The sequence below is a fragment of the Sitophilus oryzae genome, unplaced genomic scaffold (assembly GCF_002938485.1).
Source record: "Sitophilus oryzae breed Bouriz unplaced genomic scaffold, Soryzae_2.0 scaffold_119_pilon_pilon, whole genome shotgun sequence".
Taxonomy (NCBI): Eukaryota; Metazoa; Arthropoda; class Insecta; order Coleoptera; family Curculionidae; genus Sitophilus; species Sitophilus oryzae.
This window is the reverse complement of record NW_022145837.1, coordinates 1979767-1999590: the sequence shown is the minus strand read 5'-3', so window position 1 is coordinate 1999590 and position 19824 is coordinate 1979767. Positions and strand designations below refer to the sequence as shown.

The 19824-nt window shown below is 31.2% G+C and overlaps 2 protein-coding genes across 2 annotated transcripts in view; both read right to left on the bottom strand.

The window, feature by feature from the left end:
• The window catches only part of LOC115891790 (zinc finger protein 721-like), a 23350-nt gene extending 3566 nt beyond the window's left edge, over positions 1-19784 (bottom strand). Inside the window, exons 1-23 of the mRNA XM_030912348.1 lie at positions 19579-19784; positions 19299-19520; positions 19163-19243; positions 19007-19090; positions 18641-18721; positions 18263-18413; positions 18029-18204; positions 13153-13279; positions 10528-10727; positions 10246-10325; positions 8079-8259; positions 7916-8023; positions 7735-7857; positions 6440-6614; positions 4006-4184; positions 3796-3928; positions 2084-2285; positions 1812-1905; positions 861-1046; positions 567-803; positions 383-518; positions 157-329; positions 3-102 (exon numbers count right to left, since the gene is read on the bottom strand). Of these exons, the coding sequence (XP_030768208.1) occupies positions 3-102; positions 157-329; positions 383-518; positions 567-803; positions 861-1046; positions 1812-1905; positions 2084-2285; positions 3796-3928; positions 4006-4184; positions 6440-6614; positions 7735-7857; positions 7916-8023; positions 8079-8259; positions 10246-10325; positions 10528-10727; positions 13153-13279; positions 18029-18204; positions 18263-18413; positions 18641-18721; positions 19007-19090; positions 19163-19243; positions 19299-19520; positions 19579-19719 (3370 nt within the window). The 5' untranslated portion in view covers positions 19720-19784. The remainder of the gene's footprint in view (positions 1-2; positions 103-156; positions 330-382; positions 519-566; positions 804-860; positions 1047-1811; positions 1906-2083; positions 2286-3795; positions 3929-4005; positions 4185-6439; positions 6615-7734; positions 7858-7915; positions 8024-8078; positions 8260-10245; positions 10326-10527; positions 10728-13152; positions 13280-18028; positions 18205-18262; positions 18414-18640; positions 18722-19006; positions 19091-19162; positions 19244-19298; positions 19521-19578) is intronic.
• Positions 1456-8834, bottom strand: LOC115891892 (zinc finger protein 311-like). The gene is made up of 12 exons (XM_030912487.1): positions 8713-8834; positions 8369-8598; positions 8079-8288; positions 7916-8023; positions 7735-7857; positions 7424-7567; positions 6440-6614; positions 4006-4184; positions 3796-3928; positions 2084-2285; positions 1741-1905; positions 1456-1687 (listed from the first exon to the last, which is right to left on the bottom strand). The coding sequence occupies exons 2-12, from the start codon at positions 8498-8500 to the stop codon at positions 1600-1602; spliced, it is 1659 nt and encodes a 552-aa protein (XP_030768347.1). The 5' UTR covers positions 8501-8598; positions 8713-8834; the 3' UTR covers positions 1456-1599.
• Positions 19785-19824: the final 40 nt, after the last annotated feature.

Here is a 19824-nt window from a genome sequence, read left to right as displayed (position 1 = left end):
GCTCTCTCTCAGTGATCTGTGGCCACATTTATCACACTGGTAATCCTTATTAACCGAATGTATAAGTTCATGTTTAGTGAGCATGTTTTTACTTATAAACATCTACAAAACAATGAAATTTATTATTTTTTCAAACAAAAATAAAAGAACGTTTACTTTAGGACATGTTGTACATGAATAAGGTTTTTCTAATGTGTGAATTCTCGTGTGTACTTTTAAGTAGGACGATGAGTGGAAATTTTTATTACAGACTTTACAATAATATGGTGTTTTGCCTGAATGTGATCTCTGGTGCGTTCTTAGTCTGAAAATATTTATAAATTTTGCTCCTAAAAACGAAAATTGTAAATTAAGAGCTTAGGAGTATCCAAAACATTAATACCGCAGATGTGACACGAATGTTTCTTTTCACCAGTATGAATTTTCTCGTGATTTTTCAGATTACGTCTGTTAGAAAACGTTTTTTTACAGTTTTCACACTCAAATTTTTCATTCTTGACATGTATTGTCCTATGTACCTTAAGAAATTAACTTTAGGTATGTATAAAAAATATTATACTACTTACATTTAAGTTTTCAAGTCCTGAATCTTCCCTTAAAATTATACAAACTGACAAATTATCATCATTGAAATTTACAAAACTGCCTGTATTTAATGTTTCATTTGTACTTTTTAACGGCTCTACTATATTTTTTAATTCACCATCTGCATGTCTTGCTTGTTTACAAAACCCAACAGCCACATTGAGTTTCTCTAAACACCCAGTGCATATACAGGTTGGAGAATATACATCTAAGTCAATCTAAAGAAATAATAAGCCTTAATTTGCTTGTTTTTACTTAAGTTGAGATTTGTTTACCTTTATATTGATAAGTTCACTCAAACTTTTGGCTATATTTTCGTTTCCGAATAAGAATTTCATGTTTTCTGGGGAATGTTGTGAAAGGCAGGTCCTGCATAACTTATATAGATCGGGTACAATTTGGATTTCCTGAGCCATTGGGTTAAAATTTATTGAATTTATTAGTTTATATTTTTGAATAAACTATTTGAAAAAAAAACATTAAACAGCAGATTATTATCCTCAACAGCTGATGTAAATCGGCTACAGATTATATCGATGAACTTAGCAGGATAGCCAACATATCCTAATTTTAACACAAAAAATACTAAAAAATAAGACAGGGTCGTATAGCAGTAATTTTATAATTAACATTAATAACATACGATCTAAAAAACGGCGTCAAAGACGGCTGGGGAATGACTATAGTCTTCTTAAGGCCAACTGGCAGTAAGTGCCATTAAAAAATAAAGACGTCTAGGGCTTGACCTCGTCAAAATTATCATCGATTGTCTTTCGCCAGCCGCTTTTGACGCCGTTTTTTTTCAATACTATGGTATTTATTTGTCGTAAGAAAGGTTAATATGGGTTAATTGAAACTGACTGGTTTTTATTGAACACCAATTTATTAAAATAACTCTAAATTTACAAACTAATAAATAAAATTAACGAAATAACTTTTCTAAATCAGATAAAAAATCAAATCTAAAATATGTGCAACATTGCAACCTTCCATTTTAGCTAAAATACAATAATCCTACTGTTCTGAGTCATCAGATTCATCAGAAACACGTCCATTGCAACCTTCCTTTTTATGCTTTGTTAGTCCAATTTTATATTGAAACCTACAAATAAATTATTAAAAAATTCTATCATTAAAAAAAAATAGAATTGTTACTTAGATCCACATTTTTTACATTCATGCGGCAAGTCTGCATCGTGTACTTTGCTATGTTTCACCAGACTGACCTTATTACGGAAACTTCGATTGCAAAGATCGCATTTGAATTTTTTTGGGTGCTGAGTGAATCTGTGAAATCTCAAATCTTTTGCAGATTCAAACCTATATTAACAGAGAAAAAATTATAAACTCCTTTTTGCATACTCCTATAAATAATCCTATTGGTATATAGATTGGCAAATTCTTTACTAGCGGTATAGAAATATAATTTATATGCTTTTTAATTACAATAATTATTATAAATGGCCAGAAACTTAAAAAACGTAATCTCGCTACAAACCTTTGCTTGCAGATGCTACAGTCGAACGGAGACTGTCCTTCGTGGGATTCCTCAATGTGCTTCTTCAAATACAACCTTGTCCTGAATTTTACGTTGCACATCGAACAGCCAAACCGTTCCGTGTGCCTCCTCCTGTGATAGCGAAGATCTTTTTCCGTTTGGAACATCTTGTTGCACACGTCACATGGCAGTGACTTGTCCACTATAGTTCCGAAAATAATATTAAGAATTGTATTAATACTTTATTTTAGACATACTGTATATATATTTGATACCAATTCAATGACTAAAGAATATAAGGACATGTAACGCCCCTATACGGGCTGCAGCAGAATTTGTGACCTGCAAACAATGAGTCATCATTTGGTCACCAGCGACAATTTTAGCGATTTTTAATAGTTTGTGTGTAGTAAACTTTGTAAAACTTTATTACAATGGTGATTAGTTGTTCAGCTTTCAAGTGTAAACGCAGCGATAAGAAAGAGCCAAGAGTTACGTTTCATAGGTAAATAAACAGTCCACTCCAACTTTTTAGCGTTTTCTTATTGAATTCGATAATTATTCTTCAATTTGAATTAACATCTATATGTACTTGATATGTGCTATACGTCGCTACTAGTTTTGTACCTTTTGTTAACATTTTAATACGTTTTTTTCGTAATTAATTAGGATGATACACCATAGGCGTAGTCAAAACAATTATCAAAAAATATAAATATTGCTTCAAACAGCTAGGTTAAGAAAAATATGTGTTACGGCACTGTTTGGTGACATCGTCACACTTTGTCCTTGGATTCTTTAGTCATTGCTAGGGACCGAGTTGAAGTTCGCGCTAAAGATTTTAGACAGTGACAGTTATTTTTGCGTTTAACAGAGGAGCGCACAGTGCGGCGAAGATAAATCTAGCGGGATAAAACCGTTTGGTTAGAAATAAGCCCAAAATGTGTACTGATAAGAATAAATAGTAGACATTCCAATTGATATAAAAATGCATGAATTATTTTTGGTCGTATATATTCTTTGTATTTCGATACATTTTTATCAACCAACCATATAATATCGCTCCTGAGATTTTGTCCCGCTAGAATAACAATCCGCCGCACTGTGGAGCGCTGGTCCCTGCGTGACGTAAGCATCCACGGTGACTACGATAGCGGCGATTTGACGCGCACGAACAGTCATTTAGAATATATACAGTCCTTGGGTAATATCAGAGGTTAAGAAATTATACCGTGGGAAAATTTGCGGTGAACAGGCAGTTCTAAAAAGTTTTCGAAAAATATACAGGGAAATTTAAAAGAAAATGCATGGTTTTCAACATCTTTTTTAGCGAAAAAAACCTCATAGACGTGTTCCTGGGATCGAAATATACCACCCCTAAAAATATTTGCACTTATTTATGACTCACCCTGTATATTAAGCCAGACTGCATTATTAATGAGAAAAAAAAATATTGTGTAGATCCGTGTGTGTGTGATTGTGTATTGTGTAGATAACACACAAATAGGCAGAAGATGAATAACATGCTGGCAACGATGCACCGTCAATAAAGTTACTAAGTATGAACCTGCGCCACTCAAAAGTTTCTTAAATTTCCAGGAAAAATGTAAAAAAAGACAAAAAAATCATTTTTGGTAAGAAAAAAAACTCAAGGGTATGTTTCTGGGTTCAATACATTTTTAAAAGACACCTTGAATTTTTGGGTTACTTACAAACATGCCTCTTAATGTGACGTTTCAGGACGTACATGGTACTAGCTTTGTACCCGCACATTTCACACTGGTACTTCTTTTCCGAATGGTTAACCTGCACGTGAGCACTCAAAGCACTCCGATTGCGAAATCTCTAAAGAGAAAAAATACAAAAACGTATAAAATTTTCCTAGTAAAAAACCGACCACCCTGTATAATAAAATGACTTACTTTTGGACAATCCGGACATGCGACGGGATTCTCTCGAGTATGAGTCCTTATATGGAGCGTCAGGTTGTATTTTTTGTTGAAAAACTTGTGACAGATTTCGCATTTGTAAGGTGTGATCCCCCCGGTATGAGTAATTTTCTCGTGTTCAATTCGCATTGGCGTAGATTTGAATTTTTCATCTAAAATCCAAGTAGATTCATGTTAGGCTTTGAATAAAATGATTAAGGAAGGAACATAATATCAAAAAACTTTGATATTATTGGTTGAGCGCGACGGGGACCTAAAATGGCCGACTTAAATTCCCAGTTTATCAGTGCCGTTCTAATTTTATTCAAAACGTGTAAAAATATGATGTAGGGTAGACTCAATAATTTGTTATTTTATTTTACGTTGCCAATAAATATTGGTAGTTATTCAAAATGGTTATAAAAATATATAATTCTAATTGATAAGTTATAATAATTATTTATTAACAAAAACATCCGATACGCTACTGAAGCAGGTCAGTCAAATTGACGTATCTAAATTCATTGACATCTAATCTCATAGATAAATGCAACAAGTTTAGATTGGAAAGCCCGTAAAAATTTTAGGTCGCGAAATTATTTTGGGTCGCGACCGTTATACGCGATCTGGCGCTGCCATAGCGGTCGCTAAGAACAACGGCAAACAAAAACAGAAATAATTTTCTCTTGTCAAAGTCAGAATCTTCAAAAATCATAATAATCTTTCAAAATCTAAACCGCTCTCATTAAAGAAATTCCGAAAAGTGTTTATAGCGTCAATTTTCAAAGTAATTATTGCTATCTTGTGAGTTTAATTCAAGTTTTATTTACTCCAACCGGTGATAATGTTTTTAATGTTTCATAGGTATTTCATACATGCGTCCTTATATAAAATAAAGTTTCTTGTACACACTGTATTTTATTTATAAAATTAAACGAAAATAATAATAAATTTGAATAAACAATATTTGGCGATATAATTCCGGAAAAAGCCGAACCGCTCCGAAATTTTCAAAAGTTTTGGGTCGCGACCGTTGCAAGAATAGCGCCAAATAGTGTTTACATTGTCCTTATGGGCACTTTCCAATCTAAACTTGTTTCATTTATCTATGTCTAATCTTTGAAAGTAAATAAAAGCAAAAATGCAAGAAAAAATATATAATTAGTTAATTTTAAGTGAATGTCATAAATGATCAGTTTACTACATGTATGTACATATATTATACCGTGCTGGCAAGTGTTACTTTTGGGTCGGCATTTACATGTGTGGAAGTAAATCGCATAGGAATCTTATTAAGTCGGAGTGAGAGAAATGCGACCGACCGAGGCGACGCGCGATGGTGTGCTGTTGCGGCGTTGCCGATACGCCTTTCCCTATCAAGTAAAGTAAAATCACCATCGCAAACCGCTTATTTTTAAAAGACTTTTTTTTTCAAGAGATAACTAGATAAAATCATTAGACATGTTTCTGAGCATCTCAAATGGAATTATAAGGATATTGTTAGGGTGTCGAGAGAACGTCAGTAATCGCGATAATTTAACAGGCCATAACTCAAGAACCACTTTAGATATTGATACTTTTTTTTATTTTCACGATGGGATATTCTACAATATGTTTACACAAGAAAAATTCGATAAGGTTGTTTTTTGCATTCAAAAATTGTAAACAATCCAGCCATTTACTTTTAGAGCATAGCAATTTTCAGCAATCGTGTAATTTTTTTATTGATAAAGATTTTCACATACTGTCTACAAAGAAAATACAGCAGAAATATTAACAAAGTTCTTGAAAAAACTACAATCTATTATTTCTAATAGATTTCGAGATATCGATTTTTGAATTCAGAGTTCTAATAGCGCGACCACTATCGAACACCCACTCAATTCCACTTATTTTACCAAAATGCAAGCGTTTCTAGCTTGCACTTAAAAAAAATTCAAGCTATAGGGAAAATTACAACGACTCGTTAATAAATAAACAAATTAAGTATCACGAGACGTAATTAAATCGTGAAGCTGAACGCATGACGTACACCTTTCCTTAGAACTTTAAGTACTGACAGAGGTATTGATTGGGTCGACCGGTCAACTGCGACAAATCTGCTATATCCCCTTCCACGTCTCTTAGCGATGTGCACAGTTTCTCGGTTTATTTCATACGTTTGGCAACGTGTTTACTGTCTTCTCTTTGTTCAGTACATTATAAACGCCATTGTACTCTTCTTACATACGGAAATCCCGATCCAAGACTAACCATTGCCAGCCCTTAGTATAGTCACTTACTAGTGAAAAGTTATTCCATTATTTCCTTCGATTTTTGACCGAGATCTACCGCACGCTACACAACTAAGACAGACATCTACTGTCACTGTTATTTATCCTTTACTTAGTCAGAATTTAGTTTTTTTCTTGGTATATAATATACTCACCGCAGTATGTACATTTGTACAATTTTTCCCCAGTATGTACTACCGAATGAAGCTTCAAAGAATAGTTATATTTAAACTTTTTATCGCACAAATCGCAGCTAATTAGTGCGGGTTTATCCTTATAACGTGGCTCTTTGACGGGCTTTTCTTTTGGATGTACCTCTTTGACATGAGCCTGAAAGATAAACAAGTTTCTCACAAATAGCTCAGATTTTAATAACGTAGAAAAAAAGAAGACAAAATATGTGCTAGAATTTGGATACTTCAGGAAAAAAAATATACAGGTTGGAGCAAAATCTGTGATGTCAAATTATAGGACGCCATTTTTTGGTGCCGAACAAAGGAGGTGACACCTTGTACAAACTTTATTATAATGGTGATTTGTTCAGGTTTCAAGTGTAAAAGCCGCATCGAGAAGACAGAGCCAGGTATTACGTTTCTAGATAAATAAACAAACAATTAATTTTCTGCATTTCATCTTTTTAGCTTTTTAATTGAATTTTATAATTAATTATTCATTTATAATAGTCCATATCAGTTTTGTACCTTTTGAAAGAGTTTTAATACCTTTTTTATTTAAATAATTGGCATAACACGCCCTAAAGAGCAGCATCTACCATAGGCGTAGGCGAAACTTTTATAAAAATATAGATAAATAAAGATTATTCATTCGAGTCTAACCACTGAATAATAATTTTAAAAAAATTTTTGTGAGACAATTAAAATTAGCTTTGGTGTCAACTGATAACAAAAAATTAGTTTCTGGTGTTATTAGTTCTTGAATTCTTTAGTCATTGCAATGAATATGTTAGAAATAACAAAAATTTCCTTTTTTTGACACTTGACATCGCGTATGGTAACACTGGAACTTAAAAAAATATAGTATGTGTGTTCTGTGGTAAACAATATATGTAAATTTTGACTTTTAACCATATTGTACAACAAAACAGAAAAAAAAAAACACTAAATTAAAGAAATACTTACAATATAAGTTTTTTTATCTTTCAGAGTTATTTTACAAATCTCACATTCAACTTCAGGATTAAACACAACGATAGTATACTCGTGATCGTTTACTCCTTCCACATATCTGTCCAATTTTTGTTCTGGCCAATTTTTAGTCTTGTTCTAAAACATTACAAACTATAAGTTTGTTTTTGACAAAAAAAGTTAATATGTATTTTAGCAATTTTTTTCCTTATAACATAGTATGCCAAAAATCTCTTCTTAAAATACATGCCTTTACTTAAAAGATACCCTGTACAGTTTAAAATATAAACAATACTATATCTTACTACATTTACAGCAATCGGATCCTCCTCAACACTAGGTATGTTTTCAGTTTTAATTAAAACATCAGTAATATTAGCTATGTCATTATCAGGTTGATCTTTAGGTTCAGATGAATCACAGTTATCCTAAAATTAATACAGAAATTATTATATTATTCTCATACAAGTAACTATAGTTAATAACATCAGTGTTATTTTCCTCAACAACTTCACCCTCTTCTAACTCTGCCTCTAATACATTATGTTCATCTCCTGACTCAGAAGGTTCGACTTTAACATTGCAAGATTCAGGCTAAAAAACACAATTTAAAAAAATATATTTTTTTTATTATTATTCATTCGGTTACGTCAATGTTCAAGTTTTCTTCGTCAATTGGATTCTCAGGTGTAATATAAGGAAAATCGAAATCCGTATCATTATTATCAACAGTCATTTTTATAATGTTCTGCAAGCGCAATTCGACTCTCAGAATTTGTTGTTTGTATTGTGTCGCAATGAGCAGATATTTCAAACAAGTTTTGCATATACTGGTAGGGAGAAAGGAGTGAAACCCTAACTAAAAAATAATTAAAGGAATATTCAATCGATTTGAATAAATAATCAATATGGTTTAGTATGTAATCTGATTCCACCTACTGCCATATTGGTAAGGTCAATTATTTTTTCTTCTAGAACTTCGTTTCCGAAGATTTGCGTTAAGGCATCTTGAGGCACCTGTGCCAAACATGTTCGGCATAAGTTTTCAAAGCTTTTTGCCCCTTCAGACATGTTCGACGTGTTATTTATAATGTTTTCATTGATTTGGAAAGAAAAAACATCAGTTAAAGTTAGGTTAAACTTGTTTACTAGCCGTCAGTATGGCCAACCTAAAAACACAAACTGTCAGTGGTTATTAAATAAATCAGGGATGAGGGTCGAAAAATTATAATACAAAACCTTATTTTTCTACTTTAAGTTATGTAAAAAAGTCAAAAACTTACGTTATAGTAGTTCTAATGAGTAAAAATCTCAGAAAATGGTTTTCTATAGCAAACAGTCGATTAAAAATATACTCTTTGTCCTTGCTCTTTGTCTATAGTTTATTCTCAAGAATACTATAGAGATAAGGATAGTTCGATTCCTATCTTCCTGCACTGTCAGTTTTTTACGTCATCTGATGACAGAGTTGAAGTTGGCGCTAAAGATTTTAGACAGTGACAGTTATTTTTGCATTTGACGGACGAGCGCACAGTGCGTTGGAAGATAAATTTAGCGGGACAAATAGTAGACATTCCAATTGATACAAAAATGCATGAATATTCTTTGTATTTCGATACATTTTTATCAACCAAATTTGGTCGTTTTCTGCTCAGCAAGGCAGAGATCATACGAAAACAATATATTTACAAGTGCTTATACATTTTATTCCAAAGCCAAATTATGTTAAAGATTGCCAAAGGTATGTACTTTTCTACTGTACGTATATTATTTGTTAAAATCCTTCGTGCCTTTGTTCTGCAGATATCAAACTTTTCACTTTTTTTTTTCAAATATCGATATATTGAATGATGTAGATCTTTTGAGTTGCCAATAGTTACCAACACAGGTAGTCACAGTCACAAGGGAGTTCAAGCTTAACAGGTGAATGCCCAAAAGATTAATTTCAATCGGATAGTATAAAACAAAACAACTCCATCAAAAGGCACTGAGTTTAAAAAATTGTCTTAGATACTTACTATATATGAATTTACAATTACCGAGTATTAAAATTAAAATTAAAATATCTATCTTAATTAATATTTTAAAATAAAATATAGAGGGTGTCACAAGATTACAAAGTAATTAAAAAAACAACTGCTAAAGAGTTTTTTGTAAGTATTTCACCTGATATCATAATTTTATGTATTTCGCAATAGTTTACAATACGGTTTTTTGTGTCATGTACGAATAATATCATAGTTTTATTATCTGTATTTATTTATTAATAAATTAAGTTGTTAATAAATAAATAAATTTAACCATATAGTTGCTATATATTAGACCATTTGCTACGTTCTTAGATTTTAAGTCCCAAACATTGCTCTTGAGATTTTGTCCCGCTAGAATAACCATCCGCCGCACTGTGGAGCGCTGGTCAGCGCGTGACGTAACATTCCACGGCGACTACGACAGCGGCGATTTGACGCGATCGAACAGTCCTTTAAAATATATACAGTCCTTGGTTTATTCCTGCATAAAAGCACATCCCTGATATAAACTAGGTTTTTTTATTTGTAAATAATATTAAGTTGGTAGGAGAAAAAAACAGAGCCGGACTTAAATTCATTTAATTTTCTTAGTAGATTTTTAATGTTTTTTTTAATAATGCTGCAATTCACTTACTAAAGAGTAGTGGTATATTAAAAATGTTAAATTAGATTTAATGTATTATAGTAATACTATTTTTATAGTGAATAATTATTAAAAAATAAAACTACTTTATAAATTTTCAGGTAAAAAAACTATATATTTTCTTATTATATACAATTTAAGACGATTCTGCTGTTTTGTGTTGTAACTCATCAGCAACAGCATGGCTCTTTTTATGCTTCTTCAAGTTACCATTAAATTGAAAAACCTGAAACAAAATTGTACGAAAATTTAGTTAAAAATCTACATCATTCACACATAAAGTTTGTCCAGCGAAAGAATATATGACAATGACAGTCAGACTGTCATTTTAATTCAAAAGTAAATTGTTTTAACTGTCGTTCTTTGGATATCATATATTTTTTCGCTGGACAAACGATATCATATATGATTTAGTAGAATATTTACCCTTTTCCACAAACATCGCATTTGTAAGGTTTTTCTTTTGTGTGAATTTTCATGTGAATATTCAAGTACGTTTCTGTGGTGAATTCTTTTTCGCAAATGGTACAGTTCACGGGATTTAAGTGAACCCTTTTGTGCCACATTAGGTTTGTCTTCGATTTAAAGGCTTTCCCGCAAATGTCGCAAATAAAATTTCTCTCATCTAAAAATCAATTTATAGTGTAAGTAATGATTTCTTTATACAGGGTGGTCCGAACTGTATTCCGGAAACTCGGCAGCATATTCTGCAGATAAAAATAAGTAAAAAGTTCTAAAATGTTCGTATCTAAGATACAGGGTGTAGAAGTTTCATTTTTATTTTGAGACAGATTTTTTCCCAATAATTTCTGAAGTAACGTCAATATTTGGATGAAAATTAGTGTCTGGGAGTTTTTTGACATGAGAAATTTAATTTTGATGTCAATATGACTCCTACTTGTAGAGGGCGCCACCTACATTTTTTTAACTGGTTTCAGGAGTAACTACTTTTCTTCCGTACATGTATAAAACTACTGAGTAAAAAATATACATTTACGACGTTTTTTACGTAAAAAAGGTCTCTTGGTAAAAATCGCTACGAGTAAGCGTTCTCGAGATATTTGGAGCCGAAATTTCCGAATCGAGGCAATGGCATAAATTAAACATGTTGACTAAATAGTTATTAGACTGAAATCATTAATTTGAAATATTTTTGTGCCAAAAGTTCAACAGAAACTGTTTTATCATCACTTTTCCGAAGAAAAATTTATGATTATGTAATTTAAAAAAATAAAAAGTTTCCAAATTTATCATTTCAGTCAAATAACTATAGTCTATAAAATGAATAACTTTGAATTTTGACCGTTATTTTTTACCAACATGGCAAATATAAAATCCCTCTATCCAAAAAGTTACTGATATTCTTTAAAATGAGTGCCGAAACGAATCAGATGGGTAACTCTTTGAAATAGAAAAGGAAAATAACCAAACAAGTGACAGTTCTTCCTCTTCTTGCAAAAATCAATGCGAAACTTATGCGAAATGTCATTATTGACAAAAGTAAAATGTCATCAGCCTTTTCACATTTCTAAATATCAGACCAATGCCGTCTCTAATAGAACAGCCTCGGAGCGAGATTTATGACGTCACGCTAGTTAGATACCACGGATTAATAAATATGTTGTAGTATACATGGAAAACATAATTATTCCTCGTATTTTTGGTTTGTACTTTAAAACTGATATAGTTTACATGAAATATACATAATATACTGTTAATAAATACAATATATATACCTATTTATAGTAATAAATACTTTGGCAAATAAACTATGAACCATACAAATGCAGCAAATATTTTACAATATACCTACAAATAATGAATAGGTACATAAGATAATGGGTAAAATGTAAATATATATTTTAGATTTTGGGGTTTGAAAATCGATCTAATTTAATAAAAAACATTCAATATCTACTAATTGTGATGTATTATTATTTGCATTCACAAAATTTATATGTATATTTTGCAAGCATTAATGTTCGAAAAATTATATTTGCAAATAATACAATATCATAGAAAGGCGTCAGCGATGGCTATGAAATAAAGATCGCTGTCATTTTATATGTAAAATTATTCTAAAAATTTTTGATTTTCTTCGGATTTAGGTTCGGGAAAACGCTGATTAAATTTTCATTTGGTTTTTCATTATTTTTTGGTTTAAAAAATATTATATTATAGCCTAAGATATATAAAATAAGTAAAAAAAATAAACGTTTATAGCCTTCATCAGTGTTGTGTCATATGAAAAAAATAGTGTCGAATATAATCCAAAAAATTACATATACGAGGAATAATAATTATGTTTTCCATGCATTCTACAACATAATTAATCCGTAGTATCTAACTAGGGTGACGTCATACATCTCGCTCAAAGGCTGTTCTATTAGAGACGGCATTGCATCAGCATGGCCGCAAGTTGCTAACCTAATAAAATTTACACTAGAAAAGCCCGCGGGAACTGTCAAATTCAAAGTTATTCGTTTCACAGACTATATCAACTCAACAAGTGACTATTTCCATTCTAAATATCTTAAGAATGGTTGCTCCTAACGATTTTTACCAAGGGACATTTTCTACGTAAAAACCGTTGAAAATGTATAATTTTTCACCAAGTGGTTTTATACAAGTACGGACAAAAAGTTATCGCTCTTCAAAACAGTTAAAACACATGTAGGTGGCGCTCCCTAAAAATAGGAGTCATATTGACGTCAAAATCAAATTTTTCATGTCAAAAAACTCCCAGACACTAATTTTTATCCCAATATTGGCGTTACTTCAGAAATTATTTGGAAAAGAATCGAAATAAAATTGAAACTTCTACACCCTGTATCTCCGAAACTAAGCATTTTAGGACATGCATTTATACGAACTTTTTTACTTATCTTTATCTGCAGAATATGCTGCCTAAGTTTCCGGAATACAGTTCGAACCACCCTGTTTAATAACTTTTGTGTTATACCCCCTTAAATATTAGCATGTCATATCTTCATATAAACAAGGATAATATTAAAAATTCATAAATATAAAATAAAAAAAAGTTTTTATACCTGTGTGACAAATTTTATGCATGTTTAGACTGGCATTTGTGGATAACTTGAGTCCGCATAGTTCACACTGATACGCCTTTTTATGGACCATTTTGTGGTTCAGTAAATTACGAGAAGTGTTGAATGTCTGCATGTAATAAAATAATAATTCGATCGAGAAAAAAAAACGGCTGAGGAGTGACAATCGATGATAATTTAGGCGAGGTCAAGCCCTGGACCTCATTTACGTGGCCCGTAGTCTTTTTTACTTTTTAATGGTGCTTACTCTCAATTGGTCTCAAGGGCTTGAACACACTGACAACCAGGTCGCACCGGCCAGGTCGCTGCTACCTCTAAAACCATTAAATCAAATGATACCGCGCACACTAACGTACTGGCCGTCCGTTGGTCGTTGCGACCACACTTCTTCTTGTATTTATTATTTTATGGTTGCGACCAGTAGACTGCACTAAAATATTATAATTTTCTGCCGCTTGTTGCCGGTTTTCTTCCAAATCAATAATTTTTCAGATGAAATCCCACAAATTCAAGGCACAATATTTTATTTTCTATAAGATATAGTGTTTTATAGTCTGTGAAACGAATAACTTTGAATTTGACAGTTCACGCGGGCTTTTCTAGTGTAAATTTTATTAGGTTAGCAACTTGCGGCCATGCTGATGCAATGCCGTCTCTAATAGAACAGCCACTGAGCGAGATGTATGACGTCACCCTAGTTAGATACTACGGATTAATTATGTTGTAGAATACATGGAAAACATAATTATTATTCCTCGTATATGTAATTTTTTGGATTATATTCGACACTATTTTTTTCGTATGACACAACACTGATGAAGGCTATAAACGTTTATTTTTTTATTTATTTTATATATTTTAGGCTATAACGTTTTTTTTAAACCAAAAAAAAAATAATGAAAAACCAAATGAAAATTTAATCAGTGTTTTTCCCGAACCTAAATCCCAAGAAAACCAAAAATTTTAGAATAATTTTACATATAAAATGACAGCGATCTTTATTTCATAGCCATCGCTGACGCCTTTTTTTCTATGATACTGTATTATTTGCAAATATAATTTTTCGAACATTAATGCTTGCAAAATATACATATAAATTTTGTGAATGCAAATAATAATACATCACAATTAGTAGATATTGAATGTTTTTTTATTAAATTAGATCGATTTTCAAACCCCAAAATCTAAAATATATTTTACATTTTACCCATTATCTTATCTACCTATTCATTATTTGTAGCTATATTGTAAAATATTTGCTGCATTTGTATGGTTCATAGTTTATTTGCCAAAGTATTTATTACTATAAATAGGTATATATATATATTGTATTTATTAACTGTATATTATGTATATTTCATGTAAACTATATCAGTTTTAAAGTACAAACCAAAAATACGAGGAATAATTATGTTTTCCATGTATTCTACAACATATTTATTAATCCGTGGTATCTAACTAGTGTGACGTCATAAATCTCGCTCCGAGGCTGTTCTATTAGAGACGGCATTGGTCTGATATTTAGAAATGTGAAAGGCTGATGACATTTTACTTTTGTCAATTATGACATTTCGCATAAGTTTCGCATTGATTTTTGCAAGAAGAGGAAGAACTGTCTCTTGTTTTGTTATTTTCCTTTTCTATTTCACGAAAGTAAAAAGAGTTACCTATCTGATTCGTTCCGGCACTCATTTTAAAGACTATCAGTAACTTTTTCGATAGAGGGATTTTATATTTGCCATGTTGGTAAAAAATAACGGTCAAAATTCAAAGTTATTCATTTTATAGACTATAGTGTAGTTTTTACACACGTGCAGAAAATCCAAAGAAATAGTATACAGACTGGATCAAAGGTAAACTTAAATCTAGTCCCTTTTTTATCAAGAACATATTTATTAGAACATATAATAAGCTCATGAATAGCAACTTCGCTTTTTAGTTAACTCGGATATTTTAACATTTCTGAAACTTAATTCTTTCTGAAACAATATTTTCTAATTGGTAAAACGTAAAAAAGCGTTAGATCTGACAACTCTGTTGAAACTGGTCGTTCATCTGGCCGCAGCTATAAACGCAATATTACATCCGGCCAGGTCGTTGCGACCTGGTCGTCAGTGAGTTAGAGCCCTAAGGTTGTAATTTATTTTTAGATTTGTAATAACCACACATTTTTATATGTCTGGAAACGTTCTATCCTGTTTTAATCTTCCTATAACTAATGTGAATTTTTGACAAGTTTTACGTCAATTTTTATTAAATGACATCTAGAGATTGACCTCGCCAAAATTATTATCGATTATCATTCCCCAGGCATCTTTGACGTCGTTTTTTTTTCGATCATACAGCTCATTAATTATTGTAATACAGGGTCCGGCAATAGTGCGTCTAAAGTATATGTTCTAGGATCTATTCCAGGAAAATATTTTAACTTCTATAGGGTGGCTCAAAAAAGTGAGTGGATCAGGATGATTTTCTTTAAATGAAACACCCTGTATATTATTGCATTTTTCGCTTCCTTTTAGATCACTTTACATAATCCTAAGATATGAGTAAATATATTTCGATTAGTTTCAGAGATATTAATAAATAAATAAAAAATATATACATATTTTTCAGCCTTTCTTTAAAAAATTATTAAAAATACAAGAACTGTCCTGAAATCAAAACTATATTAGGTATTTACTTTAGATGGTCTATACTTAACTTTGCTACAAATATCGCAATTTTAAATCATACAGGGTGTTCAAAATTCGACGCCAAACTCTAAAATATAAAATAATTTTTATTCGTTTTTTTTTAAATGGAACACCCTGTATATTTTTTTTGCAATAGACGGAGAATTAAAAAAATGAACATTTTTTGTATTTAGAGTATTTCAAAATTTTTAACGGTTTCGCAAATATTCGCGGTTTTATATTTCCTATGGCATTTTCCATAGTAAATTTTTATCAAAGCCACCCAATGAGAGAGCCATATGAAACATGGTACAAAGAATACAAGGTATGATCGATAGCGGCTCCAATTTCGTTCAGTTCGCGCATACCACCTGTGACGTCACTAGGAAAATAAGGAATAAATAAAAAAATAAAGAAAGTTGACAGGAGATCTGCATTTTTGAGGTTATGGTTAAGAATTGTTTATTTTTAAGACTTTTTAGTTCGTTTAATTTAATAATTACTAAAACCAGCAGTTCCAAAAATATATTTAAATATAATAATTATCTATTAACATGGATTTGGACGATAATAGGTAAAAATACTAAATTTATTTCTATATTCGGTATAAAATTGTTTATTAGGTTTTTAGTTTGCGATGTTTATGGTAAATAATTTTCATTTTTATTGCCTCTGAATTCGCATGAGGACAGAGATGAGGATATCTATGGAAAAGTAACCACAAGAGGAATTGTTACATCATTTAAAAATTGTTGGGAAGTTTATTGTTTCCCATCGAAAAGTAGAAAATGCCAATGCAGATGAACGTATTGTAATTGTGATAGAAGTAATTCCAAGGGTGAAGTTTATTATAATTAGTGGAAGTAATACCAAGGGTGAAGTTTATTATAATTAGTAACATGTGCTTCTTTTTATATGTAGATGTTTCTGGTGTTGAGAATAAATCGAATCGGGAAGTTCATAATAGCTCGGCCGTCGAGGCCGCCGGCAGATGAGCATTATTGACACCCAACATTTAAAGGAAGTATTTGCATACCCAGAATATGCCCATCAAGGGTTATATAGCTCAAATTTCCTTTAATGGTAGGCAATTATTCAATGCAAATTAACTTTTTAAGTGACTGAAATATTAAATAGTTTACAATATGGTATATCACTAAAAATATATTACTTTTAGGTACAATTAGGACCCGATACATTTCAAAAAGTAGAATATTATTTTATATTAAATGAGGTTATTGTACTAACAATCAATTTATATTAATAACGGAAATTAAAAATAACAGAATAAATAGTTCTTTTTATACTACAAAATAAACTATAGAATACAACAGTATTTAAAAAATAAATAAAAAGTGATGTTCCGGCCGAGATTCGAACTCCGGTCTCTCGCTTCCTAGCCCGACTCCCTATGCACTGCTCCACTGTAACTTAGCGATAATTCAATGACGGTATATAAACAAAAAAAACAGGTTTATAACAATATCTTGACGATTTGAACCGGCGCGCGGAGCGTGCTGACCAATAGCGCCTCTTATCACCTGTGACGTAGCGACCAACCTGCGCAATATCATACCTTGTATTCTTTGTACCATGCATATGAAATAATACTGCGTGTATCTGCGAAACCATTAAAAATTTTGAAATACTTTAAATACAAAAAATGTTCATTTTTTAATTGTCCATCTAACAAAAAGATAATATACAGGGTGATCCATTTAAAAAAAACAAAGAAAAATTATCTTATATTTTAGAATGTTTGGCGTAGAATTTTGAACATCCTGTATGATTTAAGATTACGATGTTTATAGCAAAGTTAAGTATAGACAAAATAAATATTTTTTTTAATGGAGGTTGAAAAATATGATTTTTTTGTTTATTTATTAATATCTCTGAAACTATCGAAATATATTCATTCATATCTTAGGATTATGTAAAGTGATCTAAAAGGAAGCCAAAAATGCAATAACATACAGGGTGTTCCATTTAACGAATATCATCCCAATCCACTCACACTTTTTTGAGCCATTCTATAGAAATTAAAATATTTTCTTGAAATACATCATATACTTTAGGTTTACACTTAAACAAAATTCCCAAGTTTTGTATTCTAAGAGCTACAGATGCCCGACGCACTATTGCCGGACCATGTATATTATTGTATACCTTTTAATGTATTTTACCTTTGGACATAGATCACACATATACGGCCTCTCTGTGCGGTGCACCGCCATATGATGAGCTAAATCGTGCTTTGTATAATATATATTCTTACATATTTTACAGGCAAAAGGTCTTATATTCCGGTGTTTCTTCTTAAGATGGCCTCTGTACACTCCTCTGCGCGAAAATTGTTCACCTTAAATGTTCAAGATTTTTTACTAAACGTATGGCCCCTTTAAAAAAATAACTATTACCACAAATACTGCATTCGAATTGTTTCCTCTCAATCGTTTGACCATTGGAGTGAACCACTTTTTCATGTTCTATACAACTACTGTGAAAAATAAACAGTCTGTCGCAGTACAGGCATGCAAATGACTTTTTTGGAATTGGAGGATCATCTTCCTTAAACAAAGATAAAAACGCTTGTAAAAATAACTTGAAACTTGTAAATTATTTGAATCAAAGACTCTCAATCTCGAACTGGAGCAAAATCTGTGATGTTAAATCATTTTTTTTGGTGCCCCACAAGTGAGAAGGTGAATAAACAATTAATTTCCTGTGCTCCACCTTTTTAGCTTATTTTTAATGGATTTAGTGTTCAGTGCGAACCAAGAGATAGTCATACTTACAATAACATCTTGACTAAGTGTATTTTCTATATTTTCTGTATTCTCTACATTTTCTGTATCACTTTCAGTAATTAAGTTAACCTAAAATAAATAAAAAGTTCTGTGTGTATACTTAGGTTTCTTTGTTTAAAAATAAATAGACATTATGTATTGAAATCAAATTTTGTGAGCATATACACATTGATTTAGAGCATTTTTTAAAAATATATAAAGTTGATTTTACTGATTCCAGGAAAAAAATAAAGCTGAGTTTCTTGAATGTGAAGATATAGGTATATAACATTATATGACAAAAATTAACTAGATGAAATCAAATGCTCAAAATGCCCTGTTTATATTATTATATTATAAACTGTTTTGACTTACAATATCCTCTTGACTAGATGCATTTTCTAAATTCATTTCATTGTCACTTTTGTCTTGTAAATCTTCTAAGGTGTCTGTATTAATCTAAAATAAATAAAAACTAATAATATATACTATATTTTACTTGTAGAAATACCTATTTATCATCATACTTACAATACTCTCATGAATAGGTGATTTTTCTACAATAATTTCCCTAATATTTAAATCTAAAGTTTGTAGAGGTTCCGTATTAGTCTAAAATATATGAATATTAAATATTCTGACTTACAAAAATTGACATCAACTTTACCCCTTTTGTATTTTTCTCTACATTATTCTGGGTAGAATTATCACTATCAACCAGGTCTACTACTTCAACATAGGGAATTTGACTGGCCTCGTTTAAAAGCTTTGCAATTTTTTTAAATTGCAATTCGATGTTTTGTACTTGGTCTCTGAAGTCTATTGCTGTTTTAAGGTTTTGGTGGCATTTCGGACACAGTTCAGCAGATAAAGCTGAATGGTGTACAAACTAAAAACGCTTTAATACTATAATATTCGGTACAAGCAAAAATGTTATGTGTTATTACTTGGACTTTTGTTATTTCACTCAAGTGTTTAGCGACGAGAAAATCTTTGAAAATGGAAAATTTTTCTTCAGCAGCTAAAGGGGACAAACACGTCCTACACAGCTTCTTTAAATCGGAGTTATACTGAATTTTATCGGACATTTCTATTATTTAAAGTCCGCATATCAAAAATAAACCATTCAAATTGTTTACAACAAAAAGTTAGGTTAATTCTATCTGTCATAATCTGATTAGTGGGACATCAGA